This window comes from Toxorhynchites rutilus, chromosome 2 (genome assembly GCF_029784135.1).
Source record: "Toxorhynchites rutilus septentrionalis strain SRP chromosome 2, ASM2978413v1, whole genome shotgun sequence".
Lineage (NCBI taxonomy): Eukaryota > Metazoa > Arthropoda > Insecta > Diptera > Culicidae > Toxorhynchites > Toxorhynchites rutilus.
The window spans coordinates 98113999-98140660 of record NC_073745.1 but is presented as its reverse complement, the minus strand read 5'-3'; the positions used below and the strand labels follow the sequence as shown (position 1 = coordinate 98140660).

The following is a 26662-nucleotide window of genomic DNA, read 5'->3' as shown; positions in this document are numbered from 1 at the left end:
AGAACAGAGCAGCTTCGGTTCGGCGCTCATCAAGGCAACAATTAGCTTCAGTGAGTGGCAAAGTGTTTCTCCGGCACGTCGCATTAAATGTAATTTACTGAACAACATGTCACAAGCTGGATGGAAAGAAATTTTCCAACTGTGAAAGCTGTGGCGAGAGGCAAATGCAATAGCTAAACAGGAAGGTTTAACCGATCAAGATGGGAATATCGAGTGATAACAAAAACACAACACCAAAGGTTCTTTTCAGAACCATCAACATATTCATAAAGAGTAAACAGTAAACTAATCCATTTTTCAGGTAGATAGGTATTCACGTAGGAGAAGAAAATAAAACAATATATTTAAAATATATATTTAGCAAAAGCTGTCCCCTTTGTATAGTCCTACGTCACTCCGGTTATGTCCCCGACATTACCCACCCGTCTTTTTTTTTCTCCCGAGTACCCGCCCCGCATGTCGCGGCGCGCCGTAATGAATGATAATTATCAATAAACTGATTTATTATGCTTGGGTCGATCTCTGTCCGGCTTTCGGTGTCTCTCCGAATACACATTTCGCCATGTTATCGGTTCAAGTGAGTCATTCGTGCGTTGGGTTTTGTTTACTACCCCGTTCGGAACCACGATACAGAACGTTCTTGGGCAGATGCAAGAGAGACATGCAACCTTCCAACACAACACAACAGCAACGGCAGCAGCAGCATCCAGACATTGGTTTTCATGACACGGATCATTAAGAATAACTCATCAAGAGATATAATTTAAATAAATTTCGAACGCCCATAACATGCGCGGCTGGTCGAATACTGGTCCTCGCCGGGGATGATGTTTTTGGGAGCACCGCCCGGTCGCTTCGGCTGCAATGATCATTCCAGTGTTGAGTAATGTGTCTATAAATGGTGGTGTGTTTCCGCATGCAGCAACAAAACAGACAAAACAATTCCAAGTCGTGCGGCTTTCCGAGGAACGACCGAAATGGCCTGTAGGTAATTTCGCATCTTCGAGAGATCATCTCCTGCCGATTGCGGCGATGCGACGCCACACAGCGGGCTTGGCTGGCAAACATTCGTGGAAAGGCAAACAGTCTGCCGGGAGTTTGCCGCTGATTGAGACATTATAAGAGCAATAAATAAGAAATTAATATCATTCTGCACCTCCACACGATTCTGCTGCTATGTATCCCTCCAAACACATACGAACAGTGAAACCCCTTCTTCACCTGTCGGCACCCTGGCAGACGGATGGTGGCGGCGTGAAGCTGCTTCGCGGAGAAAAAAAAATGTCTTGTAAATGATTTATTTCATTAATCAAGATGTTGGAAGAAGATTGCCGACATCCAGCGACCGCCAACGAAGCTGCCTATCTCTTTGACGATTCAACGAGGCGGCGGCGGCGGCATAGTTTAGTTCCTTGCTGGTGCCATAAATTGTTCCCACTCTCCTCCCCCCTCCGAGGGGGCGGATCGGGAGTGAGTTAAGTGCTTTTCTCACGTGCCTTAACGCGATTGCACTCACTTGACCGTCGTTCGTCGATGATGGCGGTGCGGCAAACGCTGATTATCGAACAGAACGACGACGAGGGTGACGATCCCCTTCCTAGAGAAGACCACGACGACGATGACGACCTTCGGAACACATTTCCTAGCCTATTTTCTCGCCTCTTCTCCAAGGGTTATAAAGTCATTAAAATTGTTGCCTGTGTTCCGAACAAGGCCACCACGAACCTACGAACGATACCAGAGCGCTGCATTCTACCAGGGCTTGTCTTGCCTGGAGGAACCCCATTAGGGCCAATATTTCGTCAAGTTTATATCTTGCAGGGTGTAATAAATCATTCCTCGGCTCGGTTCGAGTTCTTCGAATCGATGGGCCGCTGAGTTCAATTTGTGTTACCTGCTTCGTATAATTGTTGAACTATGATTTTAGCAATTCCATTGAGAATTTTTTATATGGTATAAAACATCCTATTATCTGACAACACTGGTGATTAATGAAGCTGGATGTGAAGATATTCAATTTTGAGAAGGCATTTCAGAGTATCTGAAAACTTTTGTACTAAATGTTGACCGCGAATCTTGAAAAAAAAAAAGTTAACGCATTGAGACCGTCTTCTTAGTGCCACGTGTTTACTTTCATTTACCCAATCGACGACATTTAGGGTAGTTTAAATGAATCGCTTCATATGATAACATAAAAAAAACATTGTATAATCTGTTGAACGTTGTTGAATAGTTTAGTTTTTTTCAAAAAGTCAAACGAAGGCAACGGGGATCGAGTCAAGGCCAGCTGGAATGCAAGGCTGTTTTACACGACCACGCTATCCACATAGCCACTGGTGCTGTTGCATAAAGTCTTAATAATATTGCACCTCATTATAAAATGAAGTTGGAAAGTGTTTTCTAAGAGTAAAAAGGAGAGCATAGACGTGGTTCTATATCCTTTTCGGTCTGGACCGTGTATGTGGCAAAGTATGCGAAAAACTTTAATGCGTGCTTGTTTGCAATGTGTCTCTTGTATCGCTCGCTTATATTGTTCTTATATTGCTATAGCATATATATTATGCAACTGCAATACTGCCCATGTTTGCGTAGGTGACGTAATCACCAACTCAATTGGTGCTGAGAAAACGCTTTTTTGTTGTTTTTCGGCATAAAAGCATAACCATGCACATTTTCAAAGGAATAATCTGTCTAGTTAAAGGATATTATCGATCCAAAGAGGGCCCAAGAGATTTTGTGGATTAAAACTTATTCGGAAAATTTGGAAAATGCTTACGTCAACTTATGGTGACAAACAATCGCTTCAATGGACATTTGCTCGCATAGTTTGACGTAAGCACAAGGTGGCTTCGGCTGAAGTATTAGCATCTACATTTCCACTAATAGTCAAAACGTTTCTGTCGGTAGTCAGGATTAATTTGCCGTATACTCAAATTAATTGAAATTTTAAGAATAGTTGTATTGGATTAGCAAATAATGAAAAAAAAATGATATTCAAAATAGTGACTGAATCGTTAAACTATCGGTGGCAAACCGTTTAGTCTGTAGAACTATTGTTAACATTGATAACGTAGGATAAACATGGACTGTTCATTTATCTAATTGATTATCATAAAACCAATAAAGTTAGTTGTGGTTTGCAATCGTTTATCTTACAACAACAGTTTGAGTAAAAGTTCAGTAAATTGAATGATTCGATGCCGAATTTGATCAGCAACAATATTTAGAGTCAATATTATTTTCATTTCATTCTAATTTTGATTATTTTCGAAATCACCTTCATGTTACAATAGCAGACATTTAAGTAATTACAACATAAGGAAATTACTTCTCTACGTTCAAGATAGTGCAGTGAATAGAGAAAAGTCATTATATGAGGAGCGTTTCAATGGTTTCTCATATTCATCTATTATAAAACTGTGAGCTTCAAAAAAAGCATTTTGGTATCGCTAAAATGACGAAAATTTGCTTCTGTCTATGAAGGTGGAGGAGTATGACACATATCTCACACAAAAATATTATTTCATTCGTTTTTCTTGAAGTGATTCCACAAATATTCACTGCAAACTGCCACATTTTATTTATATTCTGCGGAAACTCAGTATAAGAAACGATTTACTGTTCTTGATTGATAGAAAACTCACTGGAAATAGCGGTTCATCGGTGGAAACGTGCCTCTAGACGCTTGAACCTTCAAGTACATAGCTGAATATCTTTGGGAAAATAGTTCTGGAAAGAACTGACTGCATGAATCCTTAGTAGGCAAACGGTGGAATATTTCACGCTGTGACAAGAGCAAAACATTTGATGATAATGTCTTGAGAAAGACCATTTGGGAAGCCTCCCTGCCACTGACGTCTGTTCACTATCTGAATGATTGATGATTTGCGAATGAGCGAGACCGAAACACACACGTTTAGGTTGTGACAGAAAAATTGAAACACATTTGCTGCTGCTGAGATTATTGCTGTTAATGTTGCTGCTTTGCTACTGTTGCTGATGTTCAGTTTGATTTTTTCGCTTCTTTTTTGGTTCTTCTGCATTTTGGCTAATGGTGTTGACTGCTTTACGATTAGAAAATGACAGATCGCTTTACTACTCGCTGGCAAGAGAATCACACAAGCTTGCGAAATAATGTTTCGCCTTGCTTCTTCTTTCCCATTCTTTTGTATAGAGCAAAAACGCTTTTTTCGTGATATCAACATTAGAAAGTGATTTCAACTGTGATTTCAACTCGATTATCCAATAAGATGAAAACGGACGGAGTCTCCACATTTTTTTTGTAGAACGATCGTTGCATTTGCTGATCCTACGTCAAAAATTGAAATGACTAAGTGTTATTAACTTTTGTCGAGTATAAGGTACATCTATCTAAGCCTTTATAAATGAAGAGCTTAGATGGAAAGGGGTGTAAGTGATTTGATCGATTTCTCTTCATAAACATTCTCTTTAGTTAATAACTCAACTACAAAAACGTTCCAATTTTACATTAATTACTAAGTTAATGGTGCATAGTTCAGATACCATCGGAGAATCAATACCATTGATCATCAACGCTAACTTTTTCAATGAAAATGAATATAACAAAATGTAATCGGAGTATTTTCGGAAATAACCTAGATACATGTTTTCTCAAGAAACAAATTGGAATGGCCGAGCTGGACTGAATCTGATTCTTGAGATATTTTCATGGTGCATTCATCTTTGTGTGAATAGTAGGTTTCTTTTCTACAAACAAAGAAGAATATAAAGAAGAATGACAGCTGTTTAGATATTTGTTCCGCATCCCCCATCAAACGAAGCTCCTCATAAATTCACTCTTGATTGAATTCACTTGGCGAATCGTCACCTAATAATGAAGCTACTGCATTTCACGTTACAGCATATTCACATTGGGTTTTATTTCCGTTTCCACTTCATGGTGAAAACGAAATGAGCAGCATGCCGTTGAACGACGAGTTTACGAGTTAGTGAAGCGTTGAAGATAATAAAAGGTTTTCAGGCAGAATAAACGCCTTTCAAATAAAAATGTTCAATGTGAATGGAAAACTTTGTTTTTTCCATGTGGTAAAATAATCTATTACAAAAATTATATCTGAAAATATTTGTTCTTATAATGATAAGTTTCAGTGGAAAACTAATTTCGTATCCAGAATTCGACACCGTACCGTTGTCATTGCGGTTACACTTCATTTCGTTTTCACTGTGAAGTGGAAACGGGAATAAAGCCAACTGTCTCAATATATTACTGCTCTCTCTCTCTTCAGTCTCAATAATAAAGACATCTCTATTCATTGATGTACGCGCCTTTCGCGTACACGTTCATTCGTTATTTCTCTTCGTGTTCACTAAAGCAAAATTTTCAATCATCATTGAAACGCTCATTCAGTCGAGCAGCTTATATTCAAATGTAAGTTTCGCTGTAGTATTCAAAACGTATTCACTGAAACAAATTAAAACGGCGAGTTGGAAGGTTGTAGTGGTGAGCGTGATTGCTATGCCTCTTTAAATAATTTTGACATAGGATTTCGTCTTTCGGGTTTTTAGTGGGGGGCTACAAATTGGAAAACCAAAAATTGTCGCGTCAAGGAAATTAAACAGTTTTGAGTGCTTGCTGTTCATTTTTTTCTTGATGGATTTACAAGTTCAGGAGACCAAACTTAAACCTAACATTCTAGTGCAATATAAAAAACTATAGTTTTTTCTATTGTGAATTTGTTGAAAAAACATTGAAAAGAGAGTTTCTAATTTCTCTTACATATGAGCAGACCGCAAGGTGGCTCCCCGTCACGCAAAGCAGCAAGTAGCAATATAGTTTTGAAGACATTCAAAATCAACATGCAACAAATATCGTGATGTAATCCTTCTTCCATTATGCGGTCGTATTTGGGGAGCATGTGATGCTTACAAACATTATAATAAAAAACGTTGATATTACCAAATGCTAATATAGGGCTTCTACTAAGTATAGGAGGTCTGAGCGAAGCAATGATTGAGACGCGAATATGCCCCATTTTTGACGAGATATTCTAAAGCCTCTTAATCGTAGAGAGCAGAAAGTTATAGAAGAGAGGATACATATTGATTTTGTTTACACAAATTACTAAAAGATGCAACAGCGGAGTATCCTAGAGAAACTTTTTTTTTATTTCCTGGTTTTTTATCGTTTTCTTATTCATTAGCATATTGAACAAAATTCATAATCATTTTCGGGTTAATCGGGTTAATGTTACGTTCAGGTGAATGTTCTTCGGGTAAATATGTTTCATGTGACTCTCACATTCACTTCAGACCTCACGAAATATTCCCGCAACTACGCAACATAATAAGGTCGCAGCATGATTCGGAAGTTAGAGTCTCAACCAGCCCTCATGCCGACAGCAATTTCCTGCCCATCCTCTCATCGGCTATAACTCATCGCACACTTCCTGGGAAACTGCATCGTTCTCGGATATGCTGCTACCGCTGGTACCGCAAATTACACGCACCGGAAATGACCTGAAATTTGATCAGCTTGCCGCTAGAAACCTCCGTTAGCCGCTTACTGCTGCATCATTCATACAGAAACGCAAACCTACGATATATTGCAGAAGCTGCCAGAGAGCAACTAATTAGTGAGAATCCGAAACACAACAAATAAACAGAGATGCGTATGCAATGCAATATTTTGCTTTCAATCATCCTCGCCGGCCCAATGCCACTCCGTGGTAGACACGCTATTCGCAGGGCAGGGACCAGAGAACCCCCGGCATGGCGGCATGTTTATTTGTTGTAAGACTCTCTTTTGCATTTGGGATGATGATGATGACTTTCTTCTCGTTTCGGACAAAGTTTGTGTGCGCGCTCGTTCGGAGAAATTTGAGCCAGAGGTTGACACTACCCGCGTTTCGACAAACCATATTTCACTGCCAGGGACGGACCCCTTTTGGGTGTTATGTGAACAACAACTGTATTCGGTTGCAACTGTAAGATGGATGAGCAAGTGCTTAATTATGCCGCCTATTTAGGGTCTAGATATCGTTTTTCTGCGAATTATAATTCACTAGTGGCCCTTCCCGAGAAGGCTACCATAAATGATAACTTCGTTAGGTCAAAAAGAATTATGGTCAAACAGACGGTTTCGGTCATATTACGACAAACCCCAGTGGTGCAGCTACCACTCCTGCTGATGTAAATCTGTACGCATATGCAGTCATAATTGAAAAGTAAACACAACATATCTGGTCTCTTCCTTGGCACGACGACTCGGCGGTGTTTGTGTTTATTGAGACAACAGCGGGAGCACCGGAGTTGTTCGACGTCCGGCTGCTGTTTGCTTTTCGTCCGCCGCTCTCTCCATGGTCCGTCGGTGATGCTCTAGTTAGCACGACAAGCAATCCTTAAGTGGTCAATCACAGAATGGAATTTGAAGAATTCCGGTAGTCCACCTGTGTGTAAGAGTGGATGACTCCTTGGAATCCGATCATGCGTGTCGTCAAACCCCGATCGTGGGCTCGAGCGCGCAGCACGCGAAGGGTGTGTGTGTGCCTATATTCAGGATACCCGCATCATGATGAATGATAACGTTCATCCGGTGCGTGATTTTCTAATGAAATGTGAAAATAAAAGCGAACATCTTTTTCGGGTATGATTCGATGAATACAACATGCGCTCGGCTTCAAACAATAGCAAAGAAAACAAAAAGAAGGATAAGGCGTGACCCGGTGAAAACACATTTTGGAACCTTTCTCATTTTACGAGCCTGTGTCATGGTAGATTTCCTAAAACACTTAGCACACAATCAGCCAAACACACGCACACGTTCGTTCGGAGACGCAGAATCATATTCCATCTCCGAGAGGAGGGGAACGAACCGAAGCCGAAGGAAATTGATGCGTTGCACCACTAATTACTACGTCATCGAGGTTGGGGAAGATTCTCACATTTCCTGCTTTCTTCCCACCCACTCAACAGCACACGGCAACGCATGCATGCTGGTTTAATGATGATGACATGACACGAGACGAACGCATCTCTAACGAGGGTATAGATGAGAAGCATAGGTTCACTAAATATAAACTATGATTTTCTTGGATTTCGGATGTAGGACTCCTCCATTTCAAGTTTTTTTGAGTTTCGAGGTTGCTTGCATTAGGAGTGCCGGGGAGGTGCATGTTGGTGGTCCCCCTTATATTTTGGATCAATTCAATATGGCGAAATGAAGAAATAAGTTCGACCACACAGTTAACTACCCCATTCGCTAGAATTGCAACTGTTTTTGATTTTTTGTTCTTCTCTGAGGAATGTGAAGTTATGAAATTATTTTTTGCCTAACTAGAGTGCTGTGAAGTCGAAAAATTTATACATTTCACCAGTTGAAGTCAGCATTTTTCAGATTAATCAGAATGTGTTTAGAACAGTGAGAAATCGTGTGACATATCGCACAAGATTGCCATTTTGCAGAACTAAATCGCACGAGTGAAAAATTTAATATCTCTTAAGGAGGTAGTGCACTATGGGAACTTGATTTTTTTTTTAAATATCGCCATTTCGTCAAAAATCAATATTTTGAAAAAATCCTACGTACGATGACAGGAAATATATCAAGGATTACGTACAAAATCATTGGTTGAAATCGGTCCGCTAGAAAAACTTGTAGAACTCCCACCAGTTTACAAGGTGCAGGCTGCAAGGGTTCAACAAATCGGTTGCGGCTATTCAGGGAACAGTCCAATTGGCACCAATTTATTTTTTGTTTGTTATGTAATGTATACCTAAAAAAACTGTGATATCAGATTAAACATAGTAATTTATTTTTTTAAACATAGTAATTTATTTATTTTTATGATGTTCATAGTGTACTATCCCCTTAAGCTTGGTTCACAATAAAGAAAAATGAGCGCGATTTCTCGCGTATATTTTCGCCAACCAATCAGAAATAAGCGCGCGATCACTTGCGGAAACGCTAAAAAGGATAAAACTTTTCGAGCCTATGCGGCGAAAAAATACGAATTCGCGTTGTCTTGACAATAGCCAGTAGTTAGGAGAACACAAACTGGATGAGTGCAACAATATATCAAAAAAATTTCTCAGCTTCACATCAATGGAACGATGTAAGCAATTTTTATGATGCTCGGCTATTGCTGCAGAACAACAAATAATCTTCCGATTTTCTATTTATACACTGCTGAGTTTTCCAATTGAGAACTTTTACGAGCAGTCTATTTACAACGATATCTATCTCTATTGTAACTATCGCGCGATTTGTTGCAATACTAATAAAATCTGTATTCATTAAAAAATGAATTTGTTCAATTGCGTCTAATTTTTTAGCTTGCCGATAAAAATGACAGAATTTTGGGAACTATTTTTACTTCTTATTAAAGGTTCCAAAAAATATTTCAACTGAAGAACAGGCTTTGTTTTTGCGATACGAACTGCATGAAAACAACTTCATGAATCAAACAAAGTATTACATTTTCCTAAAAAAAGATGGAATATCTCACTCAATACAAACAAACTAAGAAACTGCAAAAGTGAAACAAAAGAGTTTTGACAATCCCTTTATGTGAAATTTTAATATACAAGAAAACCTGTTTTTGTGTGGTTTTCTGTTCTTGTGGCGTTTTTTGTGCGATTTTTTTATGCGGTATATAAAAAGAAGCATATTTGACGAAGTTATCGTCCATTAAGTTGTTTTCGATGGTTTATATGCATTTCAGTGCGAATAAAGTAGATTTGCGTCTAATTTATCCACTTCTCAAATCATAACTTTTCATTGAAAACGATTGAAACCTGCTACCTCGAATGACTAACGGTTCAGGATGTATGAAGTTTTCATATCAGCGGGTCGAATTTCCTTCCACCAAGTAAAATTACCTTCGACGACTAAACGGTTTCCTCCGACAGCGAAGTTGAAATGTCTGCCAGACTCATTGACATTGACATTTGTAGACATTGTAAGTTGTATTTTCTCCCAATAATAGCTTCTGAAAAAAACGCGAAAAAAAATCATTATCAGACACTGTTTTGGCTCACGATTCTTTAACCGTACGTAGGAAACTTGTAACTCTTTTACATAGAATATCCATTCGATACGGAGATTATGATTTTCATAGATAATTTTATTCTTGAGTACGTGTTTATTTTTCCTGCGACCGAGAAAGCGTCATTTTATACTGCAAACAAGATGTGATAATTTATATATTTCAATCTAATTAGAACCGCAGAACATTCTACTTATAGTTGATACTTACAATTATAGTAATTTGCTTCATTTAAACTCGCTGTCAAACTCAGCTTCGATATCCCAAATAGGGCTCTTGCTACACATCCATGCAGAGAATCTGTTGGGCACACATCGCTTGTTTACATTCGTAATCTCTTTGTAGCAGAAACGGAGTTATTATCAATCGGCGTTCTTGTTCTTGATTTAAATAAAGATGCGGGATTTCTACTAACAAGAATTTTTTAACAGAACTAACATGAACCTCGTTAAACAGTCAGGCAAACTATTTCCTAAACAAGAGTTTCTGTGTGACGCATATTACTTAGTTTACTAGCACTCATTTCGCAATGTTCATTGAACGACTTTCCCACTAGATTTGGATAGAAAAATTGTCAGAAAAGGATTACCAACATGTTTGGATCATATTCAAAGTCACAGAGAATCCATCTCACGTTTGAATCGGCCAACTAATGGATTTTCTCCGTTTCCGATCAATTTGCTTATAAACATATTGTATTCCTCCGCAGAGCATTCAAGTACCCGGTTGGTTGAGTGGTTAAGCATTTAAGTACCATGAGCATTCAAGTACCCGGTTGGTTGATCTTTCTGACTGAATATGTTGTTAATTTCAACATAATCAACTGCTTTCTTGGCGGACCTAACCACCGATTGAGGATATCTGCACACGAATGTTCATTATAGTCTACTTTTTCACGAGACCAGCACTCCAGGGCAAAAAACACAAAGCCTAAATGAGAACACACTTCACCAAATCCGGCTATACAATCGCAATGTTCAGTGGAACTTTTCGAATTCCGCTTCCATTAGTATGGTTCATAGCCATGACAGAAATTTCTATTTTCTTCCGTATGTATGGCTTCGACGCTTAAAGTAAACATTTTTATGTAAAGACACATATGTTCGCATGTTATTGATATAGAGTAGCGCGTAATTTTTGTAACTATAAAATAAAATAAAAAATAAAAAAATTATTATAAAATAATTATTTAAACAAATTGAGTCGATCCATGTAAATCATATGCAGTTATGACTTTTGCCTGCCTAACATATTACCAATACATATGCACTCTGCAAGCGTCCTATTGTTTACGATGATTCATGGTTTACATTGACACAGGTATGCTCACCTCAGCATCTGTCATGTCGAGTTATGCACTGAAAAAAAAACACGGATAATTTGTCCTCACACTGTAGAAGTTGTCCATCTGTTCTGTGGTTACATCTAAATCTACTAGTAGTATGCTTATTTCATTTTGAATAACAGACAGTAAAATCATTTTGTGTTACCTCTGTTACATTAGACGAAGGAAGCAACAAAGCACGGTTCACCGGTACACTTCACCTGGCAGAATAATTTCGCGCGTCATGCTCAAAACTAGACGGATGCCCAATTAATTACCAAAAACGAAGTATGAATTTGAGTAGGTGTGCCGTGCCGCGGATGCCAACCAGAATTCGATATGACCCCGCTCCAAGCGTGGGAAGTTTACAGAGATGCGTCTCGTTTTTTGCTTTAATTGAATATCCGCCGCGCAGATCATTGTCGTGCTCGTCTACTACCAAGGTGGTACTCGATCACATCAAGCTGACTTTGACGATCATTAGCGTAAAATTTGAAGGTAAACATAAATAATCCCCTTCGGCTCGGTTGAGATCAAGCACACCACACACATGGTGGTGTAATAGAGACGTCCGTGTGGTTAGCAGAGAAAAACAACATAATTATAATGCCGAAAAAATATTGAGACGCCAGCACACAGGGTGCTCAGCCTCGAGGGCGAGAAAGAGAGGGAGCAAGACAAGCGCTGAGACCCAGCATAGTTTGAATCCGAGAGGTACAGCCGAGATACACAGCCGAAATTATATTAAGAAATTATCGGAACATAATTTAAAGGCGGTCGCGTCGATCAACCCACCGTTGGATGGAGTGTTTGAAATCAATGCGTACACATAAAGCCGAATCAATGCGGTAGTTTCTTTTTTAGAAAAAAAAGCTCATTTCCCCCGCCCCCTTTTGTGATGCGCCGCCGAAGGGTATAAAATACATTAGTTCAGGATGATTCTAGGTTATATTTCCTCTTGGTTTGTCTCACTTTTATTTCTTTTTTTTTCTCGGCGGATTCCGCTCTTTGATCTGACGTTCGATCAAAAGGAAGATCCGATTTTTTTTTTCTCTTGAAATATTGAGTCATCACTCATTCGATCGGCAGACCTATAAATCGTAAAGCTTGGCACCGGATTCCGATTATCGAATACTTCGAAGGGTAGCAGGTGTTGCAGATTAATAATAATAATTTGGCCCGAAACCTATCACTATTGATACGTGTCTACCTGAGAAACAATGTACAAACTTGAGGACTTCATTCCGAAAAAAACATGTCCTCGTGTTGTATTTCACTCTACAATGTTTTTCCGATTCCTAAATGAAAGGGATGTACCTACAACATTAGAGTAAATTTAGTTGTGTCTCGACTCGCACTTCCCAGCATGGGCTTTTCTGTCTGTTGTCCCCCTAGGGAGTTCCTTTTTGGCATTCCTTCCTTTCCATGTTCCTTCGCATCAACTACGCTCGCACAAAGCATCCATGGCGAATCTGATTGTTATTGCCGAACCCAGGGAGAAGGCCCGGATAACGAGAAAAACTAATTGCTAGGTAAAATGTATAAATTCACTTTATTTCCTAGAATTTGACACAATTTCAAAGAAGCTGACGCTAGGCCTCATCTCGGTGCTCTCTCTCCATCGTCTCCTTCGAAAAACCTTCGAACTCTTGGAAATAGCGACCACCTGACCGGTTCGGTGTAATTTCCTATCCCTCCAACGTACGATGAAGTCGTCATTGGTACCACACACCACACCTACCTCTCCTCCTCGTTCACCGTGTTGTTATCTCACTTGATGCTTCTACGTGGGATCCCAGCTCTTCTTTTAGGAAGAAAAGATTTTCGACATCGGTTTGATGTTCTTGGTTGGTGGCATAGGCTCCGAAAAAGAGGAGGACACACAAAGATGCCGAGGTGAAACAGTTTGAATCCGATTTCAACCTTTGGCTCGCTGCGCGCAGCATTCGTTCATAAATTTTAACATGCTTAGTCAATTAACATAAAAATGCTGTTTTCGGGTGAGATAGAGCAGCAGCAGCACCACGAAGGCAGCAGTGGTAGTAGTAGTAGTAGTAGTAGTAGTAGTAGTAGTAGTATCTTCTTCTCGCCTGAGCCTAGTGCGAGATCACCGGTATAGATCTCCGAACGCTGAGAACCACAAAATATGAATACAACATATGCGCACAGCGGGGGAAATAGGTGTGATTGCAAGGGGTGACGAGGCTCGGGGACGTTTCGGATCAATATTTTCTGAGCCTTAACAAACCAACCAACCGACCAACGAGCTGTGCAATAAATCATTAGCGTGAGTGTGGTCAAGGGTTGTTGTGAAATCAGGGCTATTTCGGCCCTGAGTACCGGTTTGAGCCTTCGACTCGAACCAGCATCAAAAGAAGGGGGCGATCATGATCATGCGGCGCTCAATTGTGAACTCGGACTAATTATTTGGTAGCTCGAAAAGTAATTAATGGAAGTAATCTGATGAATAACTCTCATGTCAGTGTGCAGTGTGTCCAACAAATTAACAAATTAGCTGTTGTAAGTTTCGATACCGAATATTCAACCCGATTCTGCATTCCGCCGGATTTGCATTTCGTTCGAAACCATTATTTCGTTCGAGCTATAATTTCGCTTTCTCTATTTCGAGCGTTTTGTCCATTTAATGTTCGAAGAGAAACAGATCAAACGAAATGCAATAACATTTCGAACGGTATACTGAATGGAATTTCATGAAGTCGATCGAAATGTAGAATCGGGGTAAATATCTGACCACCACGCTGAATTGTGCGGTGTAAAAATCACATCGCTCAGAAAGTTCGAGCTGCAAAAGGAACTCTTGCGTTTTTACATCATAAAAGCTTCAAATCCATGCATTGTCTCCGGCACCATTGCGCATGATGTTTGATGACTCGGAAACCGCCCAAAAATCTCCTGTTCTCGCACAGAACTGAAGCTAGAGTGGAGGCGATCTGGTGTAGTGGTAACATCCATACCTCTCTCGCTAAATGTCACAAGTTCAATTCTCACTCTCATCATACTTCCAAAAATTTAAGTAAAGTTACAAATCAGCCAAAAGTGTTGAACGTCTCAACAATACAGGCAAAAATAGACTATTTTGGTCTCTGGAAGTGCTAATCACATGCAACGGGTTTTCATTTTTTTATGTCTCAAAACAATGGTCATAATCAAGCAAACCATTTGTCATGACAATTGTCATGCGTAAATGCGAAAACAGAATAGAAACATACGGTATGAGGCATGATGTCGACGCCAACCTCTCTCAGTTTCTATTCTGTTTTCGCATTTTCGCATGACAATTGTCATGACAAATGGTTTGCTTGGTCATAATCGTAGCTGTGACAGGTGTCCTGATTTCCAACTCCGACCAGATGGTATCCCTACTCCAAGCCCAGTTTTCGCTTGATTCTGGATCCTGATGCAAAACAATCGTTCTGGGAATAACGTATGAATAACCTCATTCGCTCTCTGTGTAGCATTACTTATACGTCATTGATCCTCTTGTCCTGAAACGCTTCAACAAAAGAGAAACTGCCTAATTCTTCACTAACTTTTCTACTTGAAATCAAAATGTAAACATCACGTGACATTGTTAAGTTTGCGAACAACTACGTCTTTTCAGTTTAAACAATGAAAAAATACTAAAATCTGAGAAAAGTCCATCAGTTCAATAAGTTTTCAAGTCAATTAATTGATGCACGGCATTATTTGCCAATTTCATTAAAACTACACACTGCTCTGCTTACCAACGTGACAGTTCCTCAACCTTTGTCACGAGTTTTTCATAACCATGCATCTTTACAGTACAGAGTTGCCAAGATGATCGCTTTTAAGTTACAATAGAAAGAAAAAAAAATCACTATACAAAAATCTAACGAGAAGTGGAGTGATCTAACGGGTGAATTTCTTCAGTGATATACAGAGTCTTTCAGATTAAACGCTCACGCAAAAAAATCGAACAGCTCCTTATCAATTTTTTTTTCGCTCCGTCGATGGTAACACTGCATTCCCCACTTCGGGACGATAATATTCGGCTACTCGTTCAGTCTGATCGGATGGTTTTTAGTGTCGAGATGTACAATTTACAAGAACCGAAGCCATAATGTAACCTTGTTCTCTTATGGTAAAAATTTCAACATTTCTTGTCGTCGATTACTTCCTCTGGGGGTGCGTGAAGGACCGTTGCTATTTTAATAAGCCACAAGATTTGGAGGAACGTAAAGAAGAAATAACTCGGATTTTCAACAACATCGAAGTCGTAATGTTAGAGTTGTGCATGAAAAATGTTGTTCAATGTTGTTGTATCGAAAAAAGGGGCGGTCACATCGAAAATGTCCTGTAATAAGCTTTATTTTCGTTTTTTAAAAATAAAAATTGGTTCACTTTTGTAGAAGTTATTAAAACTTGTTGCGTGAGCGTTTAATCTGAAAGACCCTGTAGTTTTCACAAATAAATTGAAATCTTCCCACGAAGATCGCCCTTGCGTGGTCCAGGAGCTTGTGAGCAATGGCAAATTCGGCGTACTTTTTGCCCCTCTCCCGAACACCATAACCTAATTAACCCGCTGTGGCACCTTTCAAAATTCGTCAAGAGAATGGAAAGCCAAAACACCAGATGCACAGAAATATGCCGCGAAGAGTAAGCTGAAATCTCTGCTCCGAACCATAGTTGTATTGTCACCCAAATTACGCGGTTGAGCTTCTGGTCATGCCTTTGTTTTTTTTTCACACAAAAAATGGCATAAAAATGACCCAAAAAACCAGAGCGAACCCAACGGTTCCGATCACCGCCTCCCAGATGTTGTGTTTTTTGTGTGTTAAATTTTTTGTCCTAAATCTCTGCAAGTTACCGGCCACCAACACCCCTCTCATTCGTGTGATCTCAAATTCACAGTTTTAGCACTATTATGCTCGGTTGTCATCCCCCCTCGCCAGAAAAGCGCTCGTAATCATAATTACGATTTGCGGCTCGCTGATCACATGACGATTCCGGACCTTTCCACAGACGGCAACGATAACGGGGAGAGGTGAAACAACAACAACAGAAACCACCGAGGTCTGATGCTTGGTGGTCGTGGTGGTCGGCTGAGCTGTGCACGCCTTGTGGTGGGTGCGTAATTCGAGATCATTTGGGTTCCTGCACCTCGAATCTACTCGCGCACTACAAGTGGTCGGTAATTCGATAGCCCCATCCATCCGCCGCCACCGCTCCCAGCTCCTAGCACCCAGCGAGCGGCTCGATACCGATTTCGCATGGCTGCCGTGTGGTCCCATGAAACCATATGTTGCACCGAGCTCGATTTTCCGGTTGAGTAAACTGAATCACGGAATTTGTGTTATTTTCTCGTGCCATCGTGATACGGAATTCGAGCCTGAGGGTACGGGGTGTCTCACCCCAGCGGTAATTGGAGACCGAGCTCTGGCTTACCTTGTGGTTAATTTTGTGGTAGTTTAGCTTTAACGCTCAATTTAACTTGTCACCCCTTCAGCTTATTCAAAATTGTCCCAAGCAACTCATATTTATGCTGATTTTCCTTTTTTTTTCTTCAGGGCAAAGCGCGAGGGCGTAGATCAGCGGTCTACATGCGATCCCTGTTCCAGTCCCATCTCTACAACCTCGGATGCTCGATACAGAAGCACGCTGGCAAGGTGTTATTCGTAGCGATTCTAGTTCTAAGCACGTTCTGCGTTGGCCTCAAATCCGCGACGGTGCATTCGAAAGTACACCAGCTTTGGATACAGGATGGCGGAACGCTGGAGCACGAGCTAGCGTATACGCAAAAATCCCTCGGAGAAATGGATTCCTCAACGCACCAGCTGCTCATACAAACCCCGAAGGACATGGAGGCATCGATTTTGCATCCGAACGCACTGCTGACGCATCTCGAGGTTCTGAAGCAAGCGATTTCCGTCCGGGTGCATATGTACGACATCGAGTGGAGTCTGAAGGACATGTGCTATTCGCCAAATATTCCCAACTTCGACACGCATTTCATCGAGCAAATCTTCGAGAACATCATTCCGTGCGCGATCATCACTCCACTCGATTGCTTCTGGGAAGGGAGCAAGCTGCTTGGACCGGAGTATCCCGTTGTTATACCGTAAGTTTTCTGGGTCCAATGCTAGTGTCAACCTTTGCGTCTAACCTATTTATATTTTCAACAGACACTTGGTGAACAAAGTCCAATGGACCTCGTTGAATCCCCAGACCTTGTTGAAGGACATCAAAGCCCAGAACTACCAGTTCCCTTTCGATACCCTCGAACAGTACATGAAGCGGGCGGGCATCGGGACCGGTTACACCGAGAAGCCCTGTCTCAACCCGAAAGATAAGCAATGTCCAGAGACGGCCCCAAACAAGAAATCTCAGCAAACTCCCGACGTGGCATCTGTGCTTACCGGTGGGTGCTATGGGTTTGCCGCCAAGTATATGCATTGGCCCGAAGAACTAATCGTTGGTGGTGCCACACGGAACCGCTCGCAGCACCTGAAAACCGCCAAAGCTCTGCAAACCGTGATTCAGCTAATGGGTGAACGGGAGATGTACGAGTACTGGAACAATCACTACAAAGTGCACCACATTGGGTGGAATCCGGTCAAGGCGGCTGAGGTGTTGAATGCTTGGCAGAAAAAGTTCTCCGCAGAGGTGAGTTTCGTCTTGTTCAAATGATCGCGGACAAAAGTTTTCAACTATTTATGTCTTCCCAACAACAACAGGTCAACAAAATTATGCAAACCGAGGTGAAACCTCTGTCCTACTACGAAGTGTTCGCCTTTTCGTCTGCCGCTTTGGATGATCTGCTGGGCAAATACTCCAACCCGAACCCCATAAGCCTAGGTATCGGACTAGCTGTGATTCTCATTTACGCGGCTGGAGCACTGCTCCGGTGGAAGGAACCGGTAAACGGTCAAAGTGGCGTAGGAGTAGCCGGTGTTCTGCTGATCGGAGTGACCACTGCCGCTGGATTAGGGTTTTGCGCACTGCTGGGCATCGCCTTCAACGCAGCCACAACTCAGGTGATACCGTTTCTGGCCCTCGGGCTGGGCGTAGATCACATCTTCGTGCTAACCCACGCGTACGCCGAGCGGGATGGCAATGAACAGACGGGTCAGGTACTAAAAAAAGCTGGATTGAGCATCCTCTTCAGTGGTGCCTCCACTGCGGGTTCATTCTTCGCGGCTGCAATGATTCCGGTTCCTGCGCTTCGGGTGTTCTGTTTCCAGGGAGCGATTCTTATGGTATTCAACTTGGCTGCGGTCCTTCTCGTGTTCCCGGCCATGGTTTCGTTGGATTTGCGTCGGCGGCGTTCTGGTCGTGCCGATATCCTGTGTTGTTGTCTACCCGCGCTACCCACCACAATCCAAGATGTTAAACACCGACAACAGCAACAGCAGCATGCCCAGCCAAATCAAGAAGATTCGCTGATCGATTGTCCGGCCAAGTCCTGCTTCAGCTTTTCCATCTCGAAGTTTGCGGTGAAACACTACGCACCGTTCATAACGAAAAGTTCGATCAAAGTTCTCGCAATGTTGCTTCTGAGTGGAATCATCGGAGTGTCACTGTTCGCTTCCATGAAACTCCCGGATGGTTTGGAGCTCACTGATTTGGTACCCCAGAATACCAACGAGCATAAGTTCCTGAATGTGCAGGGAAAGCTGTTTGGATTCTACAGCATGTTTGCCGTGACCCAAGGTGATTTCGAGTATCCAACGAACCAAAAGCTGCTGCACGAGTACCATGAGGCGTTCGTGCGGGTGTCGCATGTGATCAAGAATGACAACGGAGGGCTGCCCGATTTCTGGTTGAGTTTGTTCCGCGATTGGTTGCTGAATTTGCAGAAAGCATTCGACCGGGACTACCGGGAGAACAAGATCACCCAGGAGCGATGGTTCCCGAATGCAAGTGACGACGCCATTCTGGCGTACAAACTGCTGGTACAGACTGGACATGTCGACAACCCCATCGATAAGAGTTTGGTGACGCAGGTGCGACTGGTGGATTCGGAGGGGATAATCAATCCCCGAGCCTTCTACAACTATCTTTCGGCGTGGGCCTGGAACGATGGCTTGGCATATGGCGCGTCACAGGTGTGTACCTTTTTCGAAGAATGGGTCGAATCCATTTATCTGACAAACTATTCTTATCTATTTTTTTGCAGGGAAATTTGCGCCCCGAGCCACGTGAATGGTTCCATTCGCCGAGCGAGTATGAGTTGAAGATCCCCAAGAGTGCACCACTCACCTATACCCAGCTGCCGTTTTATCTACACGGGCTTAGCGACACCCAGGATATCAAGGTTATGATCGGACAAATTCGTGAATTGAGCAGAAAGTTTGAATCGCGCGGATTACCCAACTACCCATCAGGTATTGCATCTAGCTATGCTGCGTCTTTATCTACCATGTGCTAAATGTGTGGTTTTTTATTATTATTTCCAGGGATTCCTTTCCTGTTTTGGGAACAGTACATGAACTTGAGGCCTTGTTTGCTCAAGGCCATTGGTTGTGCATTGGTAGCTGCGTTTTGCCTTGTGGCACTGCTCCTACTATCAGTGTGGGCCGCAGTACTTATCGTTTTCAGTATCGTCACCATGCTGATCCAACTATTGGGCGTGATGATACTGCTAAACATCAACCTGTCCGCGATTCCTGCAGTGATACTGATAGCCAGCATCGGCCTAGGGGTGTGCTTCACTGTGCACGTATCTTTGGTAAGAGTTTCAAGTGTGTTACAAATAAATGTTATTAGCGCCTATACATTAAATCAACATTAAATCCCATATTCTTTGTCATATATAAAGTGAGATCGAATCACAAATTATAATGTCGTTCAAAGTATACATGGTGTGAGTCTCAAATCGTATAGAATGCGAAAAATTTGATTTTATTTATCTCGACAAATTAAGTCATAATTGGGTATAAGAAACATCGGTTACAATGTATATGATATCGTAAAATTGAACTAATCGAAATCATATACCAGCTAACATTGAATTGTACAACTAGCGTATATACAGTATCATATATCCCAAATTTTGTGTGGTATATGCTGCGCATAACTGACATATACATGCAAAAGTGAAGGTGATATACATACATGACAATTGCTTGCGAATAAGTCTGTATGAATATACGTATCTAGTACGATTATTGCCATACGTATATACAATTTACTACAAGCAAACAAAAAAACGAATGGCGGAAATGTTCGTGAGGCTATACTTTTTTTTTTTATAACCGCCTTTTGTATCTATGACAACATTTATTCAAGTATGTACATTTATACAAGTGTGAAATATAATTTGGGAAAATTATTTTTATGTAATTTAATCAATGTTTTGTCATGCGAAAATAATGTCAATTTTTATAGCATCTCAAATTACATCCGAATAACCCTCAACGATAACCTTTTAAATTAATATTGACGTTAATTCCTGCTTTTTAACTGGACCACAGCCCATTTAACGTTCGCCCAGTTAAAAAAAAAAGTCCAGCTAAAGCAGGTTCAGTTATCGAACGAGTTTTGGAATGAAGACATCTTGAGTGCGCCTTCATGTGGATAGAATGCGCTCTAGTATAAAACGTGTCTCTCGATTAAAGATGAAATTAGCTTCGATTCTTCTTTTTGAACCAGGACTGGAAAAACGCTATTTGCACTTGTGGATTTGTATAGTTGGAAGGATCTCTCCGCGTTTTCTACTCTGGCCCTCGTGAAAACCAATGTAGCAACTATGTTTGCGACCTTCTTTGCACTTTCTGATCCTGTGAGACTCCTTCGAGAGCATTTTATTTCACGATTATATAGCTAGGACTGGTATCAGAATGAACAGATGTAGATCCCGGGAAGTAAGTCTGATACTTCTGAGGGAGTTTTTTGAATGTCGCATCCTCCTTCTTGAGGGAACCAAGCCTGTTCGAAAGGTCTTTTGCAAGATTCTTACTAAGTCTTGCAACGATTGGGATACTTTCGTTTTCGCAATTGTTTAACACGTACACGCCGGTGGCCCGCACTTGACTGCTTCATCGGGCGGTGCTCACCACCGGTGGCTCGCATTAGACTGCCTCATCAATATTGTGCCATTGTGTGGCATGTAGCAACAACAAACAAACGAAAGTGAATTATTCAGAAAAACGTTCCATCGGCCAACGCTGCCTGGAATAGGTTCCGTCCGATAAAGCGAAAAGCATCAAGCGCAGCCATCAAATGGCGAGGAACATGAGTTACAACGCCGGCGCAGACATGTTACCCAAGATTTTCGTTTAGATCGTCATAGTTCTCTGCTACATTCGGTTCTAGCTATCCTGTATTGAGACCAATCCGAATTAATTTTAGCTCTGTGCAATGGTGTCGACTGGTGGAGGAGGGGAGGTGGACCGCACTCGGGTACACGATTTTAGGGGTGCAGAATGAACTGAATTTGTATGAATAAATTGAATAAATGTGATTGATTACTTTTCTAGCAAATCACCTTTCCCACCCTGGGGGCGAAAGCTTCACTCGGCGCCACTGGATCTGTGTAACTGTTTCTACGCTGTTTTGCGAAATCGCTCGAGTCTTTTGTTCCACCAAGAAAAGTTTCTTGTCGAAGTTCTCTTTTAGTTCTCGAGTATTCTGTCTGTTCTATCGTGCCATCATCCCATTCAAAAGTAATGTGTCCATGATCAGACCAAGACGCCGCTTCCGAAACGTGCCAGTTATGAATTTCCTCTACAATTACCGCTAGATACACAGCGTCTTTTGTAAACCTCCTAGACGCTGCCTTAGCGTGATGGAGGTTTTATTATAGAATATTAGTGTTTCGCACCGGACGCTCAGCGGACAGCGGACAACCCTGCTGGCTAGGTTCGTTTAGGAGAGTCGGAATCCCATCTGTTTGATTGGAAATTTTATTAAATTTATAACATTTTCCAGTATACGTATTTGTTTGGGATCTAGAGTGGCAAGGACTTTGAAGAAACTCGCCTTTTTCACTCTGCCTTATCGAAGTGGTTTTCGGAGGTTCTTCACGAGCAATCTTCGCTGTATCAGAGCCCTGCTGGCGTACTTTTTGTGGCACTACAATACACCTCGAATACACTGGCGTTTTTCTGAGTTGTGATTCGGCGTTGCTTTAAACTAGTTTTCCTCAGCCTAGTTTCGCCAAATCTGAAGTTAAAGGGGAAGTTTCTACTTGTAAGTTGACGCATGGAAGCTTCGTCGATTGTTAGCGTCCAGTCCGCGTAAGGGATTCTCCTCCGGTTTTTTGAGTATTGGTTTTTCTTCTCTAGTGTAAGTTTCCACATTATCATGCCGGGGGTTCGGGTTCTGGCCGGGGGATTTTTCGTCAATGAAATTTCTTCCGACTTGCACTGGGGTCACGCGTATTCTAGAACTTGCCACTCCAGAATACATTCCAGGCGTGTCATTCGGTCTAGAAATCTCAACTAAGTATTACAAATAAAAATGACGCAAGTAATACTTACGTTGAGAAGGCAAAGGTTCCATTGGGAACGTTAGTGCCATCCAAGAAGAAGGTGGTTTCGATTCTAGAAGATGTTTTGTTGGTCCAGAGAAATGCTGCCAAGCTTCCCATGCAGGGACCCTAGCTTCAACCAGGTTCTTCAGCTGAAAAAAACTTCTTCTGACCCTTTGTTAAGTTTTTTTTCCCATGGAGTGTGAACCTCGGCTAGATTTACCACTTTAGATCCAGTTTTTTGTAGTTACGTCACTCTCGTCAGTCTCATTCTCTGGCGACTCACAACGAGTCGGAGTGTTGAGGATGAAGGAGGAGTAGAACTGAACTGCGTAGAACATCCTCTTCGATACTCATAGATTCGATCTCTATGAAGGTTTTTTTTCGACAGAGAGAGGCAGCCAGACCCCGAAAATTTTTGACTATTTGGATCATTTTCTGAAGTCCCACAATTTGCTCGATAAAGAGAAGAAGAATGTTTCAATTCAAGGGACCACTAGCGGAAAATTTCAGTAGAAAACACGATGTGTTGACTCCTGTCAATTTAATAGGGGTTCAATTTGGACATCACCCACGTGATCATAACCAATACAGCAAGAAGCAGTGTTTCCTAATCCGATTATTTCATTCTACTTGCAGGGCTTCATAACAGCAATCGGCAACCGAGATAGACGCATCAAGCTCGCTCTGGAGCACTCGCTAGCGCCGGTGACCCACGCGGTCATGACATCGATCCTTGCCGTCCTCATGCTATCAACGTCATCGTTCGAATTCGTGGTGCGACACTTCTTCTGGTTGCTACTGTCCGTACTCGTCATCGGAGCCGTGAATGGCCTATTTTTCTTTCCCATCCTACTGAGTCTGGTAGGACCGGGAGCGGAAGTCATCCCGCTGCATTACGCCAACCGAATATCGACCCCATCGCCACCACCGAAACGAATCAACAAATCCTCGAACAAACCGATCATTCTCAACAATAAACGGTCCTCGTCGAGGAACTGCTCGAAATCCCACCACCATCACAAACATAACAACGTTAACATCAACAACGAACCTTCGTTGACCACGATCACCGAAGAGCCCCAGTCCTGGAAGAGTTCAGCCTCGTCGATTCCTTCGATCCACGAAAAGAGCAACCTGAACGTGAACTACGGCGGCAGCCAAGCGCCGGAGCTGCAGAGCATTGTGCTGCAGCCGGAAGTTACCGTCGAGACGCACCACCACGGTGGTGATCACCAGAACACGAAGGTGACCGCCACCGCCAACATCAAGGTCGAACTGGTGACACCCGGCCGGGGCGCACCTCGGATGGTTCGGACGAGCAGCACCAGCAGTAGTAGCGGGCACAGCAGCAGTTAACTTAACTTAACCGGCCGTTAGCTTTAAAGTGGAGCGTACGAGCGAGAGCTTACGCGGGTGTGCGTGTGTGTAAATATGATGAATCCTTCTTCTTAACATAGAAATAACATAATTATTTATTTGTTTTCCCTCCTCCAAAAGCAGAAAAGTATTATTTTTTTACTTAGAAACTAGTGGAAATCCGTTGAATGTTGTGTCTATTTTTTTCACCAATACTCAGTAATAGGAAGGTGTCTGATGTTAATAGCGTGTGAGAGAATCGATTGAAAAATGAGGTCGACGGGCTCAACGGAGCTCATCCTCGACGTTGTATAGCAGCTTGAAACTTGTTCCTCCTTCTTTAGAAGAAAGATATAGAAAACAATACTGACGAACTGATTAAGCTAGTATATAGTATGAATATAGTTAGTAGATAAGCACCCCAAACTTCTGGAGTAAAAACCTGAATCGCTGGAATGATATATCATGTATAAACACAGCCATTCTATCGCAAGTAGAGAGTCCTGTGTACATTTATTCAATTGCGGGTTCGAGAGACGATTGCATGCTTTGAGGCCAAATATTTTCAGTTTTATAAATATGTTTAACGTAAACCCCTCTTAACTTATACTTACACTGTAAATAATCGAACATACCCGAATATGTGTTATCGCGAATTTAAAACTTCCTGCTAAACAAAACAAGGAACGCTTTCCATCGGTAAGTTGTACTTAACTTTCTTCCTAAAACGAAACATCAATCATACAAACACAAATGTATACCGAAAATAAACTAAAGACATAAACCAAACGCATTTCATCAACGAGTTATCTATTAGGAGTGAAACAACCGAAAATCGGTTGTTACGTTGTAAATCTGGATATTTGGCTTATTCCTTACAAAAAATACAAAACAAACGAAGCTTCGAGAAACGTCGAAAACAAGGATATAAAATTTAGTGCTAGCAAAGCTTGTACAAATTAAATGTTGTTTTTATGAATGTTACCAATTTTGTATAAAACAAAAAAAAGCTTCCCACAGGTTGAGAGACAAGATTGAAGCTGACGACGCATTCGGACAATTGTCATTAGTGTGGTACAATTTGATTAGCTCATAACATCCGGTAGGAATGAAAAAAAAACAAACAATGGTAAAAGGAACAATATTTTTATGTTTTAAATGTAAAAGTACATATTATTACCCTTAAAAAAGCTATTTATTTATTTCTATATGTCGCTCAGGCGCAAAGGTATGGTAGTTACTAGGACTTTTCTTATGGAACTGAGTTGAATGCAACAGCAGCATTTTATTACCCGTTAAACAGGCGGTGAGAAGTACAAGCTATCGGAAAAAGAAATGATATTGGTTGTAATTAATTCAAGGCAGACACAAAAGAAGAACGCACATGATTGTAAAAATTGGTTTCAGACAAGTCTTGGTAAGAAAAAAAAAATGCAAAATTCTAGCGAGTCTAGTAGGTCTTAATATTCGAGTTTTTTTATACTTTTTACGGCACAGTGTCTCCAAATGAAGGAAATGTAACAAAATAAATACATGGTAATACCTGTAACTAAATAATAACATTCCTAGTTTCAATACTCGCCAATATCACATTCGACCAATTCTGCCGAAAAAAATTGAAATTCAATCAGGATAGAAATTAATTCGATTGGCTAATACGAGGTTGAGTGATTGACGACATAAAAAAACCCACAATCAGTTATTTCATCGACATCCGAGTGAATTTGAGTTATTTCACCTTGCAGCAAGACCGTCTACAACTGGAAGAATATATCGGAAATTCAACAGCCGGCAATAAAATAGGAAAAAATAACAGGAGGTTGTGTCCTGGACACGATTTTGGATATTATTTTAGAATTTATCGCAATTCAAGTATTAACTTATTAGTAGAAAATTGTGGTATTTCTGAAAGGGGCGGATGGTTTGCGTGGATTTGTAAAAGCAATACCACCATCATTTCACATTTCTATTAAACAAAACACAACACTATGTCAGCAACGCATAAAAACAGTAAAAATACACAAGCACTCTCCACCAGACGAAAATCGGCGCATCTCGCTGGCTGGAGCGAGGCTAGAATATAAATTTATTGATTTGATTTTTTTTATAATAATGGTATTGAACGTTCAAATTCATTCGCCTCTATCCTTTAAAAAAGCCGTTTGGAAATTTTTTAATGGAGGTTCCTAGGATTGAAACGATCGTTTGCTTAGTAATCATATTGCGATCGCTCTCTTATGGCGGGTTTACATTATTTTATAGATTTATAGCTATAGATGGATTTATTCACGTGAAAATAGGTGTAAACGGGTGAGAATAAATATGATACACTTATTCGAGGTATATATAACCTGAATAAATTCAACATATGTAAACGCTTGTGAATTTCTCACTGGTGAGAAATCACTAAAGTTGGATGCAGTTCTACTTCAGGTGAATAAATTCACTTAAGATATGAATATATTCATTATAGAAGTTCACGCTAGTGTAAACGTTTGATGC

General features: G+C 41.2%; 1 protein-coding gene across 1 annotated transcript in view; it reads left to right on the top strand.

The window, feature by feature from the left end:
• The window catches only part of LOC129769261 (protein patched), a 65119-nt gene extending 39399 nt beyond the window's left edge, over nt 1–25720 (top strand). Inside the window, exons 2-7 of the mRNA XM_055771385.1 lie at nt 16899–17449; nt 17514–17994; nt 18066–19436; nt 19508–19715; nt 19788–20059; nt 23441–25720. Of these exons, the coding sequence (XP_055627360.1) occupies nt 16899–17449; nt 17514–17994; nt 18066–19436; nt 19508–19715; nt 19788–20059; nt 23441–24160 (3603 nt within the window). The 3' untranslated portion in view covers nt 24161–25720. The remainder of the gene's footprint in view (nt 1–16898; nt 17450–17513; nt 17995–18065; nt 19437–19507; nt 19716–19787; nt 20060–23440) is intronic.
• The last annotated feature ends 942 nt before the right edge of the window (nt 25721–26662 follow it).